Source organism: Lytechinus pictus, chromosome 13 (genome assembly GCF_037042905.1).
Source record: "Lytechinus pictus isolate F3 Inbred chromosome 13, Lp3.0, whole genome shotgun sequence".
In the NCBI taxonomy this organism is placed as follows: Eukaryota; Metazoa; Echinodermata; class Echinoidea; order Temnopleuroida; family Toxopneustidae; genus Lytechinus; species Lytechinus pictus.
In genome coordinates, this window is record NC_087257.1 from 14,296,424 (window position 1) to 14,316,491 (window position 20,068).

Sequence of the window (20,068 nt, forward strand, 5' to 3'; positions counted from 1 at the left end):
TGTAGTCTTATCAGTTCATATTTCATGAAAGTGGTATATTACTGTTAAAAAGTATCAGCAAGCGTGTGAGGTCCCTGGCTTGAAGTGCACTTCAAGTCAATCGACTTTCATAACTAGAATAGTACATGTACGTGTGTTTGAATTGATTTCAAGGAAGAAATGAAAATAATGAGAGTGATGAAAAATGGGAAATTGTGAAGAAAAAAGAGGTTATTTTAATCTGATGCAACTTTTCTGCTTGGCAAAGGCAGTTATAGTGTAGGCATCATGCTCCATTACCAAAGTGAACAGTATTGGAATTTACTCGTTATCCCACCAGTGCATAAACAAATTAATGATATTATTGAGAGTGGATACTGTATCAAGATTCAAATGAGTCTTGTATTTCATGAAATCGTTTCTGTATTATATAAGTAGTTAATTGTGTGCTACATAAATCTTTAATTATTATTATTATTAAGATACGGATGAATGCAAAGTGCTGGATCCTTGTCTGAATGGAGCAACATGTTTGGACGAACTCCGTTCCTATACCTGTGTATGTCTTAAGGATTATACCGGGATTCACTGTGAAAGGTTCATAGACCTGTGCAACAATGATAGCTGTGAACACGGAGGAACATGTACAACCATGAATGGGACTATTCATTGTTCATGTCCAGATAGATTCTTCGGGGAGTTTTGTGAGCATGAAATAAGTAAGTCTATTTCAACATACACAATGACAAGTCATTGAAGTGTTAGTATGAGAAGTCTTGAACTGATTTCCTTATTCAAACATTCCTACTGTTCTTTCCTCATAAAATATTATGAAGTATTGGCCAATTTTGAATCAACGTTTTCAAAAAGGGTATATCATGCCCTTCCCATGTTGACTGTTCCATGTGGGCATCAGGGTAGGCCCACTTAATTTCAAACTACATCTGCAAAGACAGCGAAAATGGTGAATTTCTCTGACACTTAACACTATTACAGTTGCATGGTTATAAGGGTTTGTAAGAGAATATACATATATCAATGTGCAATGTGTGGAGTTAATAATAAAAATGGGATCGTCTCCCTCATTTGTCGGTTATGATATGCTTGTTCTGTGCTTATTCTTATACAGTACATATCTAAGAAACAAAACGAAGAAGTTTTAACACAATGGTTGTGGAGGGGGGGGTAATTAATTAATTGCAATATACTCCATAATCTTCACAATGGTTTGAATCAACCCTCATTATTTCGTAAATATAGAAAGCAGAATGTTTATCAGCAACTTCGTACAAAGTGAGATGAATAGCTCCTGATTTTTTTTTCTTTCTTTTCTGGGACGCTTTGCACAATGAGCAAGTGGAGGCGTCTTCATCAAGTCCCCACATCAGGATACATACATCATTTTAATAGCGGTCTGCAGCTTGCATCTGACTTCTTTATATGTATTTTTGATAGGAAAAATATGAAATGAATATGAATATGAAATACTTGCAATTAACTCCATTGGATAATCGTTCTACTTTTAGGATCAAATATGATGCCCTTGGATTTTGTTGCAATTGTATGACTGTAATATTCCTGTATTTCTTTAGTTGATGGTGGTTGGAGTGACTGGTTACCATGGAGTCCATGTAGCGCATCTTGTGAAGGTGGAACTCGAAATACTTCAAGGGAATGTACTAACCCACCACCAAATGAATATGGACAACCTTGTACAGGAGAAAGTGCGAAAGAAGAACCCTGTAACCCTCAGGATTGCCCTGGTAAAAAAATCCATCTAAATCTATCTCCTTATTCCTAATGCCCGGGGGGGCCACTTCCATTCACGAATGGATACCATGCGCGACCATGGGGTCTCGAAAAGCACCCTAAACACGTAATTTCCATATTCTGAAAATGCACCCCTTAACAAGTATTGGCGTGTGAAACCCTACCCTTAACAAGTATTGGAAACAAAACGACACTCTTGGCAAATATTCCCTGAAATGAACCCCTAAACAAGTACAGGAATGTTTTATTGTTACGGGTCCTTCGGTCGTCGGCTTTACCTTATTTGGTTTAGTACGACCCCACCTTCTACACCTCGCGCAAATCAGACTCTAAACACGAAGTGTTGGGGCAAAATGGACATCCTTTATAAAACATTTTAATTTTGTTTTATCATTCCCGCAAATTCGACCCTAAACACGTAATTTTCCTGGCGAAATAGACACCCTTTTTTCATTATTTTTGTGTTTTTGACACCCATATCACGTTACGTACGTAACGTGCCCTATCGTGAAAAGGACATCCTTTTTACGTGTTTTTTTGGTCGCGCATGGTATCCACTCGTCAATGTAAGTGGCCCCCCCGGGTCCTAATGTCCATATTTCCAGATTGATTCGAAAAAAATGCTATATTATGAGCATTATAGTAGGCACAGATCAGGAGGGTTGGAGGAAAAGAGATCATGGTTAATTAAAGAAAGAGTGGTGTATTGCCGTTTTCTCCTAAAGCCATAAGGTCTAATGCCAAAATCGTTCAATGTCACTTGGTTTACTACCAGATTGTCCAATGCTATGGCATACGTCTATTGACCACAACCTCCACTTACTGTTTCGTCTAGAAGCATTAATTTTCATCTAAAATCATTTAGTCCAATACGAATTTGCCAAATTGCTGCTTGGTCTGTTTATAATTTTGCTCAAAACCAATTGTTCAAGGTACAAATATCACTCCACGTCTGTACGGTAGATGCAAAGGTCGTCCCAGTGCCTCAAATTGCAAACAGATTGTGCTATCCCCTTGACTGGATAATGCTCGTCCTATATTGAATGATTTCATTACTTTTTTATTTGAATCTAATAACGGGGAACCATACTTGCTCTCAGAAGTGGTTTGTCAAAATGCATTGTATGCTTTCATTTGTATGTGATGATCCCCATCTTATTCCGAAAAAAAAAATGGTTTTGCATAAAGAATATGTCTACCACTTTGTGGTGTATTTGAATGAAAGAAGGTCATTTTACCCTTTTGTTGGTGAAGGTTGCCTTCATTTGCAGAATCCTGAGAATGGCACAGTGAGCTGTTGGAGTGAAGATGAAACCAAGAGATGTACTGTTAAGTGCAATTCAACTGACCTTGGCTTTGTTCAGCCCACATTGGCCTTGTATTCCTGTGGTCCAGAGACAGACTATAAATGGGACCATCAAAATGATTACAACCGTAGAGCCATCCTTCCTCCATGCAAGGGTAAGTTTAAAGGGAAACGACTTTTGACGAGTTCCACCAAACAATTATTACCCATCCGAAGACCTTATAGCCAGGTTCTTATAATATATATACTGTACCTTTTCATATTCCTCCCCCCCTACTTAAGGACTTTTCACATGTGAGTATATGAAAAAATTGGGAACAATACTGTTATCAATGTGGACTCCTCTTCAAACTGTCTCGAAACTCAGAAAAAGATCTTGATATGTGTCAAGCGTCGATTAAAAAAGGAAGTGGGCCACATGTTAATTGGAGGTCATTCAAAATGCATCTACAAATTTGACTGTCTCATCCAACCACCTGATGATGATGGTGCATCCTACTGATATGGAATATTTTACTTCACGTAAACTCCTTTTTTATTTTTTGTACATTACTTTTAACTTGTATTATATTTTTGTATTAAATTCGTAGAAACAATACCCCCAAATTCGCTGGATGCACAAGTCAGCTTGCCTTATCCTGCTGCAACCTGTGTTTCATCTGTTCAAGAAGAGAATCTTCTAGAAATAGCCACCTCTAATATTTTGGATAATGTTTATGCGAGTGGCTGTGAAAATTGTGCTGTTTACAATGTACAGGTTGGTATAACAAGTTGTGAGCGAACGAGGAGTGAGCTTGGGGCTGATTATCAAAAATTGTGTGCACATAAAAAAGAAATTCATGTAGCTTTGGTACGGAAAATTATTGAAAAAGTTTTGAATTTTTTTTCCTGGAGTGTTTGGGTTGAAAATGTATTGGCTCTCACTACAGTAGTGTTGCAGGAAACGAGGGACACAGTGACCATTCGAACAAATATTGCAGTTTGATTTGCTTTTTACATAGTGTTCACTCGTATTATACATACATACATATTAAGCCATCTCTTAAAAAATAAGCAATATGGCATGATCATGAAAAGCATTGCGATTCCTGCATCATCAATATCAAAATGCCCATTGTTGCATATAAAGATTTTTATTCATGCATAACTGATCAGTTTGAAACTAATTGAAAAATAAATGATATACGTTCATATATTATGCAATTTAATACTTTTATGACCATAAGGTTACATTGTTTTCTTCATTTCCAGTGTTGTTCATGTGTAGTGCACAAATAATTAATGTAGACACTTTTTATTTTTTATTTCATAAATGTCCAGGTCAACAATTGTGGGCTATCAAGAAAGCGATCACTTAAAGAATCTCCGATCACTATTTCCTTTGACATAGATCTTAGCAACAGTAAGTAATAAATGCAATATTGAAAAAATATATTACTTAATTAATCACTATTTCCTTTGACATACTAGTAGATCTTAGCAACAGTGAGTAACATGTGCAGTATTGAAAATATATCATTTAATTAATAATTTATGTTATATGAATGTGTATACTGTCCATGATTTTTTTTCTCAAGTACCTTTACCTTTTTAATGAAAGTTAGTGGCAGATGTTCTAATTCATCTAAGATACCATGGGCGGAAATCCCAGGGGGGACAGGGGGGACGTGTCCCCCCTACCCAAAATAGTAGGGGGGACACACTATCAAATGTCCCCCCTACTATTTTTGGTATTTTACGATGGAGAAAAATGCATAATTCACATTTGAAATAATACATGTATTTTGGACTAAATGACCTTACATTTTGGGTGAAAACCTTCGTGTTTTTTTTTTTTGGGGGGGGGCTTGTCAAATTTTCCAGAGTGACTAAAATAAGATGAGGGGAAGACTTGGAAAATAAAAAGAATCTTTCATGTCACTATATGAAATTTTCGCTCGCGCTTCGCGCTCGCATTGCCTGTCAGGTGATTTTTCAATATGGAGTTTAAATATCAAGTTTGGAAGTCAATATACATTACACATTTCGGAAATCGAACTTTCATTATTTTGTGTGATTTACAAAGTGATTTTTAAAAAGTGCTCTGTAAAAGTGACAGCTTCATGGTCTGAATATTGACATTTTCTGCTCGCACTGAGCGCTCGCAAATCTCGATTTATTAAGTACCTATTATTTTTGTGTATTCCATTTAGTTTGAAAAAATCAAGTCTGATAGTCAAAACGTATCAGATAGCGCTGGCTACTCGCTCGCATTTAATCGGCGATTTATGTATGTCTCAATATTGACTTTCATGACAGTTTATCAAAGATTTTGGCTCGCGATTTGCGCTCGCATTAATGGTTAAAAAATATTTTGACCGATGCATTCTATTTATAATCACAAAATTGCTTGAAATGTCCAGCCTTCAGGCCATAATATCATCAGATTTCTCGCCCTCATTAGGCATTAATAAATAAGATATTAATAATTTAACGATTAAATTGTCCCATTTGTTTCATCTCGCACCTAGCAAGAGAAATAGGGAGATAGTCATCATTTTCATATGACATGTCCCAAGGATATCCCGGTCCTATGTCAAAACTCAAATAACAATGAAAAATATCAGCTCTTTATTAAGTGCGATCCATATCAACCTCACAATTTTCCTACAAAGTGCTTGAAATATATATAGCTGAGATGGACTCTTTTTCAGATTTTTCATGATAAAAGAGGTGTAGAATGCCTAGATTCTAGGTCTAAATCTGAAACACGCGCATGTTTATTCAGATATTCAACTTGTTCTATATTTAAATCATTATCCAGTTTCAGATCACAATATCAAAAATTTTCTGCTCGCGCTTTGTGCTCGCATTATTAATGTAGAAAGATCCCCTATTACTCATCCTTTTCATGATTTACAAAACATGAATAGAGTGTCCCGTTTTTAGGTCTAAATCTCGAATTTTTCTGCTCGCGCTTCGCTTGCATCAATTGGTTAGTTATATTGCTACCCTGTTCACGATTACGAAAATTGATTAAAATTTTCGATTCTTTTTGTAGAAATGTCAACAATTTTCAGCTCGCGATTCGCGCTAGCATTATTTGATTGTTGAAATATGTAACGTCTTTATGGCTAAGTGCACGCAGTCCTTAACAAGTACCTTTTCGATCAGTTCAAATTAAAAAAACATTTTATGGCTGCACTTTGCACTCGCATTATTAATGTGAGGACCGGGTGTAAGGAAGGCCCCCAATTACTCATCCTTTTCATGATTTACAAAACATGAATAGAGTGTCTCGTTCTTATAGGTCTAAATCTCAAAATAGTTCCGCTCGCGCTTCGCGTTCGCATCAATTGTTTAGTTTTATACCTATTACATGTTTCAGTTACAAAAAGTGCTTAGAATTTCCATTCTTTAGGCAAAAATTTAAGCTCGCGCTTCGCGCTCGCATTATTTGATTGTTGAAATATGTAACGTATTCATGGCTAACCTTTTCCATCAGTTAACATCTGCTCGCACTTCGCGTTCGAAGTAATTATTTAGTTGCATATACATCTTTTTCAGGATAACAAACATTGCCCAGAATGTTCAAATTTTAGGAAAAATACATAAAATTTCCCCCCCCCAAAAAAAAAAAAATTTGCTCGCGCTTCATGCTCGCATTATAGATAAGGATTATGATATTATATATTTATGTTGAATTATAAGAATAAAGCTAAAAAGTGGCCATGAGGACTACTCCTTCAATGAAACAAACAAAAATCATCTTCGAGCGGCCGATCGGGGATTAACATACGGCTGAAAAAAAAATTCGCCCCCCCCCCCATTGGCGAAGGCTGGATCCGCCCCTGTTGTCCCCCCTACCTTCCGGGACAGATTTCCGCCCATGTAAGATACTGACATAGAGTAGCTTTTTTTGATGGTTTGACACTTTATAGTAGCTGTTTCAGTATCAGTGTGTGTCAATGGGAGGTGGTAAACCAGCTGTTGTCGCATTTTATCTTCAAATAATGTCATTTTCGAGTACAAGTGTATGTTGGCGTATGTGTCCTGCACAAAAGAGAACACATATTGTATGTAAGCGCATAACCTGCGGAAGGCGGAAAGCTTGTAACAAAGTGTACTTGTACCATCATATCCCTTCACATGTGTATTGTAACACGGTAAAACCATTTTTTGTCTGCATATCCCTACTTTTTAAAAGAAAGTTTGACCCAGAAACGGGGTCTATTTGTGGCACACCTTGCTCTGGGTCCGAAATATGCCAGAATAAGGTCATAAGAATGGCACCGAAGTGGTGTGATGTCATACTATGTTTAAAAAAAAAAAAGATATTTGTGTACTAGAAGGTTTCACTTGTCAGGACCATGATTTAAAACAGTTTTTAAGCTGTTCTTGTAATCCTGATTTTATACATGTATGTTTGAATAAATAGATAAATGAATAAATATTACATTAATCAATAATTAATTCATTAATAAAGAGTTTGGTAATCATTTCCCAAGTGGCTACGAGTATTGTCTTGGACTGACAAACGAAATAATTAAAATAAATGGTTGAAAGAGGTGCCATAAAAATATTATTTATGTGTAGGATTTGTTGAAGATGAAGAAGGTTAGCGAGATGCAAAATGTAATAGAATAAAGGATTAAGATTGGAACTGATGTGGTACATTAACAAATGTGTCACGTCCTTTGTTTAATTTCCCCTAAGCTACCGAAACTATCTCCGACTTTGGCAACAGTTTTCAGCAACGTTTGGAAAATGGATCATTTTCTATTGAACTGGATGGTGAAGTCATCGCAGTTGACGTTAATGGAACCAGTGGTGAGGTCAAGATAGCTTGTCCAATGGGAACTGGCCTGACGTTGGAGGGTAGATGCGGTAGGTCAGGCAATTCAAGCATCTGCCATGATAGAAAATCTTATTTTTTATATGTCATTTACGCCCTGTGCCATAACATTATTAGAGGCAATGTTACATACTTCATAATGTATATGTGCTTATTAAGTTCATGTATGTGTTCTGTGGGTGTGTTTTTTACACGATTACTGGTAATTAGAGGCAGGTTCATATCTCCTTGAATATTCTTGAGTATTTTTACAGTGCAGTGATTCATACAGAGCTTTCCAAAAAAAGAAAGGAAAACAAAGCTAATTGACATGTACATATCATTTGTCTTCTACCCCAGTTTTTGGCAGTGTAAACTCACAGTGTAGCATTCGGTTAATCCGCCTTTTTAGCCTGATCAAGTGGGGGCAGAACAAGTTTGCAATCTCAACAATCTGGAGACACGTCTCACAGGCTGGCTTTACATCACTAAAATGGCTACTGAACATCAATAGAAAAAACCATCTCCTATATCCTGAAATTAATTTCTAACACCCCCCGGCCCCCACAAGCCTCTATGAATATTCACCTCTGAGTGGATACCATGCGTGCCAAGGGTGTAAAAAATGCTAAAATAATGAAAAAAGGGTATAAATTTTGTTTACGGTCCAATTTGCGAGGGTATAAAAAGACTGAAATACTTTATAAAGGATGTACTTTTTGGGTCCGATTTGAGCGAGGTGTGTGGGGTACATGGTACTTAATTAACCCAATGAAAGTAAAGGTAAAGCTGACGTCCATGACATAATTAAGATATCGTTGTATACTAGTTTAGGGGGTCAATTCAGGGAATACTTGTCAAGAGTATCGTTTTGTTTCCAATACTTGTTAAGGGTAGGGTTTCATACGGCAATACTTGTTAAGGGGTGCATTTGCAGAACATGGGAAATACTTGTTTAGGGTGCTTTTCAAAACCCTATGGTCACGCATGGTATCCACTCGTCAAATGGAAGTGCCCCCCCCCCCCCCGGCACATCCACCATTGATGAACATCCTCTTGTTAGAAAATGTGATACACTGCTCTTCCACAGAGCACCCATCCTCTTGACGAGGTAGACCACTTGGCTACTGATTTGTTTATGGCACAATTTCATAGATCCAGACCAAAAAAAATGCAAATGAGAAAAACAACCATCAAACGGTATTAATTCTGCCACAGCTCGATCTACACACCAAAAAATGAAAATCCCGCAAATTTAAAACTAAAGAATGTGAATCTGCCTTCACATCCATGAAACACTACCTTCACTATATAGTGCTGTCACAGGACAGAACTTCAAGATACAAGTATGTGATCATATTTGCACACTGTCATGGGCAATTTACCTCCTTGCATGCACCATGGCATGCACCAAGCTGGGTACTGCTCTGAAATACAGAAACAATCTCTATAGATAACACTAGGGTCCTGTGACATAAAGCTTTAAATGACTGACCATATGGCTGGGTTTTTTTAATGATTGACCTTACACAATAATCAATGACATCAGTTGTAGAAATTAGCCCCATGATAAATTGCTAAGCTGAACCCTCATCAAACAAATAATCACACATAAAACAAGCCTAGCAATAAAATCCTTCCATACACTACTTAAATCTCCCATCAACCAACATCAACAAAACTCCAAGGCCCGTTTTCTGAAGTAAGGTTTAACTTAGACCATCATGATGGTCTAACTCTGTGCTAAAATTATGGGAAGCCAAAAGTGTCAAAATTTTTATTAAGTTGTATGTTTCTTATGTTTACTGTGCTCTTTCCTGATTCATCGGCGGTGAAGACAATCATCTATTTATAGTTCCTAGACAATTATGAATGATTTGAGAGCCAAATGAGCTGAAATATGATATCTCTACCATTAGTGATTTATGTATCAATTGGCTATCCATACTTAAACCACAACTTTAAACCTGAGTTTAAGTTAAGCCCGACTTCAGAATACAGGCCCAAGACGGAGGCCATCATGAGGAGGGAATGTAGCATCAGTGCATGCCAGTAAGCAAGTCTCTTTACCATTGAGTACACAGTTCATATACCTTCCTTTATAACGACTAATTGAAGTAGTAATGAAATAATGAATAAATGTAATTAACTCTCTAAGTTTTATATTATTTTTTTTCTGAATAGTTGTATGCCCGGCCGGTAATTATCATTACGTGCTGCCAAATACAACTGAAGCTGTATGTGCACCGTGTGCTTTACATACCTACCAGGATCAAGACGGCCAAGATAATTGTCTTCCATGCCCTTCAGGTTTGATAACAAATGATCCAGGAGCTGATGGCATCCACTTCTGTATAGGTAAGTTCATTAACAAAAAAATGAATAAGTGTGTTTTTGTAAAACACTAGAAAAATTGGGCAATTATATCATCAATTCTTAAATTCTTTATGATGAAGAACTGTTAATAGGGATTGGTAAAAAGGGAAAATGAATTAACATTTTGACAAAGTAAGTTCAGACGTCACTCAGTGATGGCGCCAGGGTACTTACACTCAGGGAAGGGACAAAACAACCTAGAATACATAATTCCCTACCCCCCCCCCTCAAGGTGAGAGAGTACTAGTGTTACCCAACACAGACCTCTATTTTCTTTACTCTTCAAGACCTTGAAATGACACTTTCCTCCCTTTTTTTAATCTGATATCAATTGGAAATCAACACTTTCAATATTCTTATCTGTTTTAGAACCATGTCCAGTTGGCCATTACCAAGATGTTTGGGCTGATTCTAATGAGACGGTGTGTATCCAGTGTCCTTATGATTCCTTCCAAAACGAAACTGGAAAGGAGAGCTGTATACCATGCCCTGATAAGTATGTTACTCTGGGACAAGGATCAACAGACTTGTCTGATTGTGTTGGTGAGTTTTGGTTTATGAAAATGAAAATCCATATATTATTGTTCGAAATAGACATGAAATTAAATACTCCGAAAATTTGCTTTTGCCCAATTGATTGTGGGCCCGACAGCCGCTGTGCAGCGCCAGATCGACGAGGCTCTATCCCTTTAATCGTTAAACGGCAAACAGGGAAGCAGCAACTCCCATCTTTTAACGTCTTTTGGTCTGACGCCGCCGGGGTTTGAACCCCCGACCTCCCGGTTGTGAGGCGGACACTCTACCAACTGAGCCAACACACCGGTTATCTTCCTCTCTCGCCATTTTCACTTGTTACAGTATCTTCATTGCATTTGCTTTTCCCTGTGTCATTGTATCGGCCAATTTTATATGTTTTACATTCATTTTTAATATGCCTATATGTTGCACGCCATCAAAATCAGGTGTCCACTTGAGCCAGGAGTACAGCAGGACAAGGCACAGAATGCGATATTATTAAATCCACATCCCATTTGCATCCTGTCTGCACATACCTGAAATAGTCTGTACATGCACTGTCTATGTCGCTGCTAAACAGTTCCTGGTATTCAAGGCGGCCAACAATTTCCACAACCAAATTTGGTTTCGACTAAAATTTTGATGCAGAATTTGACTTCCGGACCTTTCCCTCTCTGGAGCTTGTCCACCATTAGGCTCGACCTAAATGCTGTATTTATATATCATGATTATAGATAATTTTAGAAAGTTAATTCTGGAAAGTTTTTAGACTAACATGCATATGCATAAAATCATATACGCTGGCTACCCAATTTAGAAAAGAAAATATGATGCTGTACTTTTAACTATCAATCATGGAGAAATGAAGAAAATTTCTTGAGGCAACCATGATATTGTAATGGATACCAAGCGTTGAATTCAAGGCGAGTGCCAACCACGACTTTCTTGGCTGATTCTTAGGACCATGGTCCATGCCAGGTCTCTCCCAAGACAATCTATGGATGATCTGCTTACATTGCTGGGAGCATGCTTAGAAACCAAGATTTCCTGCCTCAGGCAAGGACAGATTCCAAAATGACACAATATGCTTCTGCAACCCTTCCTAGTCTTGGCCTCGCTCTAGTGGACGATCACCTTTCAAAGAAAACCAGGACATAATGGGAATGATTCTTTTTTTTTCCTGTAATCCTGATTTACAAATGCATATTTATTTTTCTTCAGAGTATATAATTACATGTATTCCATAATTTTACAAAATTTTGATTTTGGAAATCAGGTTGTAACATGTTTTTTTTTTTTTTTCTTGTGTGCCAGCTCTGTGTAATGCTGGGCATTATGTTGATCTTTCAAACGAGACCAATCCACAGTGTCCTCCGTGTCCACCCAACACATTCATAGATCTTGATTTGCATCAAGAACAAGAATGCTTGCCATGTCCAAGAGGCATGATTACTGTTCGGAATGGAAGTTCTCGAAGTGCTGATTGCCTTGGTAAGACAAGACAGAGTTGTAGGGGGAGAGTGATCCTAACTTTGTGATAATGCATATTAAAGAGGGGCAGGGATTCCCCTGGAATCACTTACAGCAGGGTCAAAGCAATATCAATTTAAAAAGAAAAATAATAAAATGGGAAGAAAAGTATAAAGTGAGAAAATGGGATTAAATCAAAAGGAAAATTAGGAAAGGATGACAGATTTATCCAGGTTTCACAATTTAGAGGAGGCAGACTTTTAGCCTTTGCCTCCCTTGGCATGTTGTCATATTTGTCTTTCTTATTTTTATATTTCCAGATTTATATTGATATTCTTTGATTATTAAGTAAGAGACCCTTCTCACCCTTCTGTTTGAATAATAATGAATAATAAAGTTTAAATGAATTAAGAATTTGATGTAATAGGCCATATCACTGTTGCACTTTTACGGATTCCATCATTGAACTTGTACACTATACAGTTGTTGCCCCAAAATACCATTTCATTTTAAACAGTGTGTTTTGCAGCCTTTGCAGCATTATTCTTTGTTCAGCCCTTTTTTTTCTGTTTCTTTTTTACAGTTGTTTGTGAGCCAGGGACCTATCTAGAAAGTTCATCTTGCAAACCATGCCCTTTAAACACCTACCAGGACCAGACTGGTCATCGTGAAGGTTCATGCATCAATTGTACTCAGAACCTTGTTACTTTTCACGAGGGTTCAGAAAACCAAGAAGACTGTGAAGGTATCTAGAGAGAGCAAGTTTTTATTCCTTCCCTTTCAACCAAAGCGTCTCCTTGAAGAGCTATTATTAAGCGACAGAATTTCTCCCAAGTAGTACTGATATTCTAAGTACTGAAAAATGAGAAGAACACTGATGGCTTCCTTCAAAATTGGGATTTCTAAAGTTTTTTTTTTATTTTTTTTTACATGATTCAATTTAGCATCAGTGCAAACTTTGAAAACAGCCAAGATGAATAATTATTCACAATAAACCAGGGGCGGATCCAGCTTTTTATAAAGGGGGGGGTTGGGGTGGTATGCGAGGGAGCGTAGCGACCGAGTCCAAGCGAGCGGAGCGAGCGAGGGGGGAGGGTGTGGGAGGGGTAGGGAAAATTTTTGAAAATCTGTGTGTGAAAATGGCGTTTTCTTGCATCTAAAACACCACTCTTTTTGGTATAGAGGTCGCCCAACCCCCCCCCCCTCCCCCAAAAAGAAATAATAATAATAATAATAATAAATGAAATAAATACATAGAAATAGAATAAAATAAAATTACAAGTTTAAAAAAAAAGATAAGATTTAAAAAAATGGTCCCCGGATTTTTTTTTTTTTTGGGGGGGGGGGTTGCAACCCCCCCAACCCCCCCTCTAGATCCGCTTCTGTAAACAACATTCATATGATTATAAAATACTAAGTTCATTGACCCTAAATGACCTTTGACCTTGATCTTACGACCTGACACTTGTCCAATACGATCAGTGATACTTGATTACCCTTATGTCCAATTTTCATTCAATGGATAAATTTTCTTTGAAAGTTCTGATAACATTTACAAAATTGAAACCTTGTTTAAGATTTCAATGTTGCACCCCACATGACATTTGACCTAAATCATGTGACCTGAATCTTGGGGCAATGAGTGATACTCGATTACCCTTATGTCCAACTTTCATGAACTAGATCCATAAACTTTCTAAGTTATGATGATATTTCAATAACATAACTACGGTTAAGATTTCAATGTTACTGAAAACACGATCAAAGTTCATTGACCCTAAATGACCTTTGACCTTGATCTTACAACCTGACACTTGTCCAATACGATCAGTGATACTTGATTACCCTTATGTCCAATTTTCATTCAATGGATTAATTTTCTTTGAAAGTTCTGATAACATTTCAAAAATGTAGATCTTCGTTAAGATTTCAATGTTGATCCTACATGACATTTGACCTAAATCATGTGACCTGAATCTTGGGGCAATGAGTGATACGCCCTTATGTCCAACTTTCATGAACTAGATCCATAAATTTTCTAAGTTATGATGATATTTCAAAAACCTAACCACGGTTAAGATTTCAATGTTACTGAAAACATGATCAAAGTTCAATGACCCTAAATGACATTTGACCTTGGTCATGTATTACCTGATCAATGATCATTGATAAACCTTATACCCACATTTCAAGAACTAGGTCCGTAGACTTTCTAAGGTATGATAAAATTTCAAAATCTTAACCTTAAACTTTGGTTAATATGTCAATGTTGACAAAGCCACTGCCGTCGGAAACAACGGCGCCCATAGTCTGACTTGGCTATCCAGGCGAGACAAAAATACTTAATACCTCACCTATTGATTTTCAACTTTTAAAATACTGAAATGTTTTTGGTCAGGCTGGCAGTTACATTTGTTGTTTCATATGTGTGTACAATCAGATAAAATAAAATTGATTCTGGGGAAAATTGAAAATGTGTGGAATGCTTAGGCGAACGGAATTGTTTTATCCCAAAATTGTCTTTAGTATTATTTGAGGGGTCGAATAGGTGTGCTTATGTGTGGGTGTGCGAGTTTGTGGGTGTGTTTTGGCGGGTGTGCATATTTGACTGATATCTCATTGGTAAAACTTGTTCTTACTGATGCATATATTTTTTTTTCCAGTCAGAGATGCAATATTTAAACAGTAAAATTCACAATTTGAGCTACTCTATTGATTCCAATACTAAAAGTCAATATAGTTCTTATCTCAAGAAAGACTGGTAAAGCCATTGTATTTTGACAAATTATGTGCAATAACACAATTTTGACATAAGTTTAATGCTAACTAATTCACTCTTATTATATATATTTTTTTTTTACAGAAGAGCCTGATACTTCCCAATCAGGCATGAGCCAGGGTCTACTTATCGGCATCATCGTAGGTGCTGTCATTGGCCTTCTTCTAGTTATCACTGTTGTGGCTGTCCTGTTTAGATTGAAAAGGGGAGTGCATCGGTATGCATTGAATATACAGTACATTGTCTTCATTCGACTACTTGATAGTGTCACAAGCATTTACATTCATTAATGAATATTCACTTTTTTTTTTTAATGTTGACATGCAGTGTTCTGAAAACGGTCAACATTTAATAGAGCTCTTCAAGTACATCAGTCTTTGATTTGATTTGATTGCTACATTTCAGTAACAAAATAATATACAAGTATGAACATTTTCCAATAATAGTAGTACACAACAATAAGCAAACAACACAGAAGATTAAAATTTGCAACATGATTCTAATTAAAATATAATTATCCTTGAAAGATTTCTTTTGTTTTTTAATTATTGACAAAGGTATATATCATATCAACACCAGGGTTCCCAGCTTTTCAAGAAAACAATTTTCCCTGATGAAGTTTTAAACTTCCCTGATAATTATTTAAATCCATTCCCAGTTTCGCATGTTTTCTAAGTTGTTGCAGTGAATTACATGTATTTTCAGTATAAGAGCAATAATGTAAAATTAATTAGTACTATTACACAGGCATGTAATGGCCTCCCTTCTCATACAGCTTTCCTTTCCTCACCTTATACAGAAAGAGGTTGATTCGAGGCAATCCTAGTACTAAAAAGCCACCATAACGGTATTTCAATGGATATTGTTTTGATATATATGCAACAAAATATAACAGTTGATCTGACTGACTACCGTTCTTTTGACTTTTGGGCGATTAAAATTCCCTGATTTTTTACTCATTTGAGGGCATTTGAGGTATTTTTCCCTGATTTGAGGTATTTTTTTATCAAATTCCCTGATTTTTCCCTGACTGGACAAAAAATAAAATAATTTTCCCTGTTTTCCCTGATGGGCTGGGAACCCTGAACATAATACATTTGAAATGTGGGAGACCGCCATCTCAAAATTGTGGCTTGAAATCGATGGAGGCCTCGAAAGGAAAGGGGAAGGAAAACCAGACTACAGTGCAATAAATCTTTACATTAAAAACTTATATTTCCAGGCCTAAACATTTACAAAAAGTCTCTCAAGACAGTTTTATTAAGGAGATTTATCTTTATGACATTAATCCTCTAATTTTCACGATTGATGAGAACAAATGTTGCATTTTTTCATTTTGGTCCCATGATTTGGAATTATTTATCATTACATTGACAGCCTTCCACTTTCTGTTTTTAAAAGGAGATTGAAACCAGTTTTACTTTATAACTATAATACTTGAAGAGTGGGAAAAAACAATAATTTCGGAAATAAAAAAATGTGGATTTTGTTTGGTTTATGTATGCAAGCATATACAAATGATATTTTGTAATGGTTCAAAAATGTTGTGGGCCTACTATTCTTGGAGAATAGAAAACTAGAACAGAACATTTACTACCCTAACTCTCTTAGCAATTAAAAGTGGCTATTAAAAAAGAGCAACTCCACAATAAATAAAACTTGTTTATATCACCAAGCAAAAATAACAGATATTTGCTCCCGGCATTTGCTTCTCCTCCTCTGACGTCTATCAAGTTATACCTTTCTCCAAACCCCTATGTAGTTCAATTTGGAATAGTGAAGTCCATCACAGCCTATTACGTACCGTTATTTCAATGCAGTGGCGTAACTGCGGGGGGCACGGGGGGGCACGTGCCCCCCCCCCCCCCCCCCCCCAATCGGCTGGCCAAAAAAAAAAAAACGGGGAAGAGGAGAGAGGGGGAAAGGAAGAGAAACATAGTGGGAATGAAGAAATTATTGTTCATTATAATGTTATATTAAAATTATGTTATGTTGTAATACATAAGAAACATTTTACATAACTTTATTTTGCTCAGGCCTAGATGTCTTCATTGTTCCCAGTACTCGCATTGTCTGTTTAACGTTTTTAAGTCAATATACACCAAATATATTTCCTCGCACTTCGACTTATTATGGTTTTATGTAGTGACATATGGTTCTTTTTCATGACTACTTCAAGTGATTGCCCCATTTTAAGGTGTTAATATAAAACATTCCTGTCCGTGCTTACGTTCGCATTAGTAGATTGGTGAGATATGACTGCTCGATCTTCATGAATTCCTAAAAATCAGTCCTTAAAATGTCCCTTTTTCTGGTCTGAATATCAAAAATTTTCAGCTCGCGCTTCGCACTTGCATCATTTGGTTAGTGAAATACGTATCGTATGGTCTTTAGTGAATTCCTTATAAACAGGCCTTAGAATGCCTCTCTTCAGGTCTGAATATCCTAAATTTTCAGCTCGCGCTTTGCGCTCGCAATATTTGATGAGTGAGATGAGTATTATCATGATTACAATGACTACGAAATGTGCTTCATGTGTTTAGATGTAGCAAAATCAGCAAGCGCTTTGCACTCGCATTAGATGACTATGGTGAGATATGTATACTCTTAATGGATTCCTAAAATATAGTCCTTAACATGTCCTTGTTTGGGGTCAATATTTACAAAAATTTCAGCTCGCGCTCTGCGCTCGCATTGTTTGTTTAGCGAGACATGTATGTATGCATCATGATTACAAAAATTTGCTTATAATGTCCTTTTTTGGTCTGCATATCAAAAATTTTCAGCTCGCGCTCGCATTATTTGAGCAGTGAGATACATATCCGTTTAATGGCACTGTCCTTATAATGTCCCCATTAGGTCAGTATACCTGGCAACTGAGCGCGCTTCGCGCACTCACTAAGTGAAAAAGTGACTCAAAAATGTTGCTGGTGCCCCCCCAATGCCGTGACTCACGGTACGCCACTGTTTCAATGTGTTCCTAATTTTCATCCTTTGCGACACTGTACTTACTGGATGTTTGGTTCCAATTGGTTTAACCCTATAAGGATTATTACCCTAATACTATGGAGAGAAATAGAATGTCTGTAAAGCTTCAACCTTAAATTACATATGCATTAAGAGTGTGTTTGATCTTGTTAGTTCGTAGTGTCAATCGGTTAAAAGGTCAAGTTCACAGATTATGTTGAACCCATGAGAGACCTTACTTTCAATGAATAAGAAATAAGATTTTTCATTCTTGAATATCAGATTAACAATGATAAGATGAACTTGATGGATTTTAACTAGATATCAGCAACTGGTCACATGACATATTTCGGCCATTTATTTTTAAATTAATTGCCACCGTCTTGTTTTGAATTAATTGCCTTGTGATAGCTTGGTAAAAGGAGATATACACCACTTCCCACAAAGACAAATCATAAAATGTTATCCTTTCAAAAGTAAGGTCTTTGTAAAATTGTTTTCATTTATCTTTTTACATTACCTTTAGAGTGAAGTTCGACGAGGCAACCATTCAGATGAAGACAATTGAAGGCATAAGTGGGGAAAGTAATGGTTAAGTGCTAAATCTTCCTTTGGAAAGAAGTTCATATTCCCAAAGGCTATCAAGAATGAGGAGATAAGATGTCCAGCTCAACCAAATTCTGAACACTCACACCACCTTCAATCCATATCTGCCACTTGAATCGTCGCATATTCACTTGCAAGACAAGGAGATAATAGACAAAGAAGAAAAAGACGAAATGCAATAAGTTTCTTAATTGTTTCAGTACTCACTTTGCGTGTACGCTATAGGCTCATGATCGTGATTTCTTGTTATGACTTTGTAATTTCGGCCACTGACGGATCAAGACCGGTTTAATGTATGCTCATATATATGGACTTTTAATGCACCCGAAGGAATTATTTTGTCATAATAACATTAGTGCCTACTTACATAGCGTACAGTACCAAATCGTTGCGCTTTACCTTTTGGTCCTTTAAGTAATTTCATTAATCATGACAGGGATAAGTATACATGTACTTTGTTTATTTTTTTACTGTACATACGTGCAACACCCGGCCATGAAAAGCCATACTGTTGTGTGCATTTTTAACAATTATGGCGTCCAGAGTACTACAATGGCAGTCGATCCCCCCCCCCCCCTTCCGAATTTATCCTATATGATGTAGCCATATCACATATATAATGTGTTATTACTTGTGAATTTTACAATCAATGTATAGTTGCCTGTGTCAATATTAACATGGTATAGATCTTCCTTTCTCTATTTTGTACCCGGATACATGCAATTTACTCATGCAAAAATGTTAGACAATTATGTGTACATGTAGGTCTTTCAAGAAAGTCTTTCAGGTAGCAAGGGTTTAGGTTTCAATTTGATTGAGGCTTGATTTAACCCTTATTAAACTGGGGGGGGGGGGGTCAATTTTCCCCCTCAAAAAATTTTGTCACTACGCTGTCGCACAAATTTTTTTGACTGGGCCGCTCACTGACTTTTTACTTTCAAGTCTTGCGCATCTTTTGAGACCAAATTTGCGAAGCCCGAGTACGCGGTTCCAAAATTACGCAACGTTTTGTAAGTGCATGTCAGACCAGAAATTGCTCAAAAACGTGATTCCGTGATTCAACCAAAAATCATAAATGTATGATTATTTTTAGTCTTGTTGGTTTAAATGGATTTATTTTATGCTTTTTATGATCGCAAAAGCGTCCTCGACAAAGTTCATCGGGAAAAACAATAAAAAACAAAGGTTTGAAAAAACAAAGAAATACATAAGAATTAAAATAACAATAAAATACATAAGAAATTAATTATATTTTTGCTATTTTTTTGTAGATATTTGTTAGAATTGTCATGGTTGATACTCCCACCAAAAATTAGCATTCAACTAGCTATATAAATTGAGTTAAAGGCAAATACATACACAAAAAACAACCAAATTTATGGAAAATTTAATATGCTTATTTGCATAATTAAAAAATATATTTTTTTTAAATTGAAAATTTTACTATACACTCTTGTAGTTTAAATCTGGCTCTACGTGCTTGCAA

The 20,068-nt window shown here is 36.5% G+C and overlaps 1 protein-coding gene across 1 annotated transcript in view; it reads left to right on the plus strand.

Annotated features, from left to right (window-relative positions):
• The window catches only part of LOC129274041 (neurogenic locus notch homolog protein 1-like), a 53,221-nt gene extending 33,474 nt beyond the window's left edge, over window positions 1-19,747 (plus strand). Inside the window, exons 19-30 of the mRNA XM_064108721.1 lie at window positions 462-698; window positions 1,572-1,742; window positions 3,004-3,210; window positions 3,646-3,812; window positions 4,376-4,457; window positions 7,751-7,921; window positions 10,053-10,226; window positions 10,614-10,787; window positions 12,075-12,251; window positions 12,814-12,975; window positions 15,094-15,226; window positions 18,503-19,747. Coding sequence (XP_063964791.1) covers window positions 462-698; window positions 1,572-1,742; window positions 3,004-3,210; window positions 3,646-3,812; window positions 4,376-4,457; window positions 7,751-7,921; window positions 10,053-10,226; window positions 10,614-10,787; window positions 12,075-12,251; window positions 12,814-12,975; window positions 15,094-15,226; window positions 18,503-18,572 — 1,925 coding nt within the window. The 3' untranslated portion in view covers window positions 18,573-19,747. The remainder of the gene's footprint in view (window positions 1-461; window positions 699-1,571; window positions 1,743-3,003; window positions 3,211-3,645; window positions 3,813-4,375; window positions 4,458-7,750; window positions 7,922-10,052; window positions 10,227-10,613; window positions 10,788-12,074; window positions 12,252-12,813; window positions 12,976-15,093; window positions 15,227-18,502) is intronic.
• The last annotated feature ends 321 nt before the right edge of the window (window positions 19,748-20,068 follow it).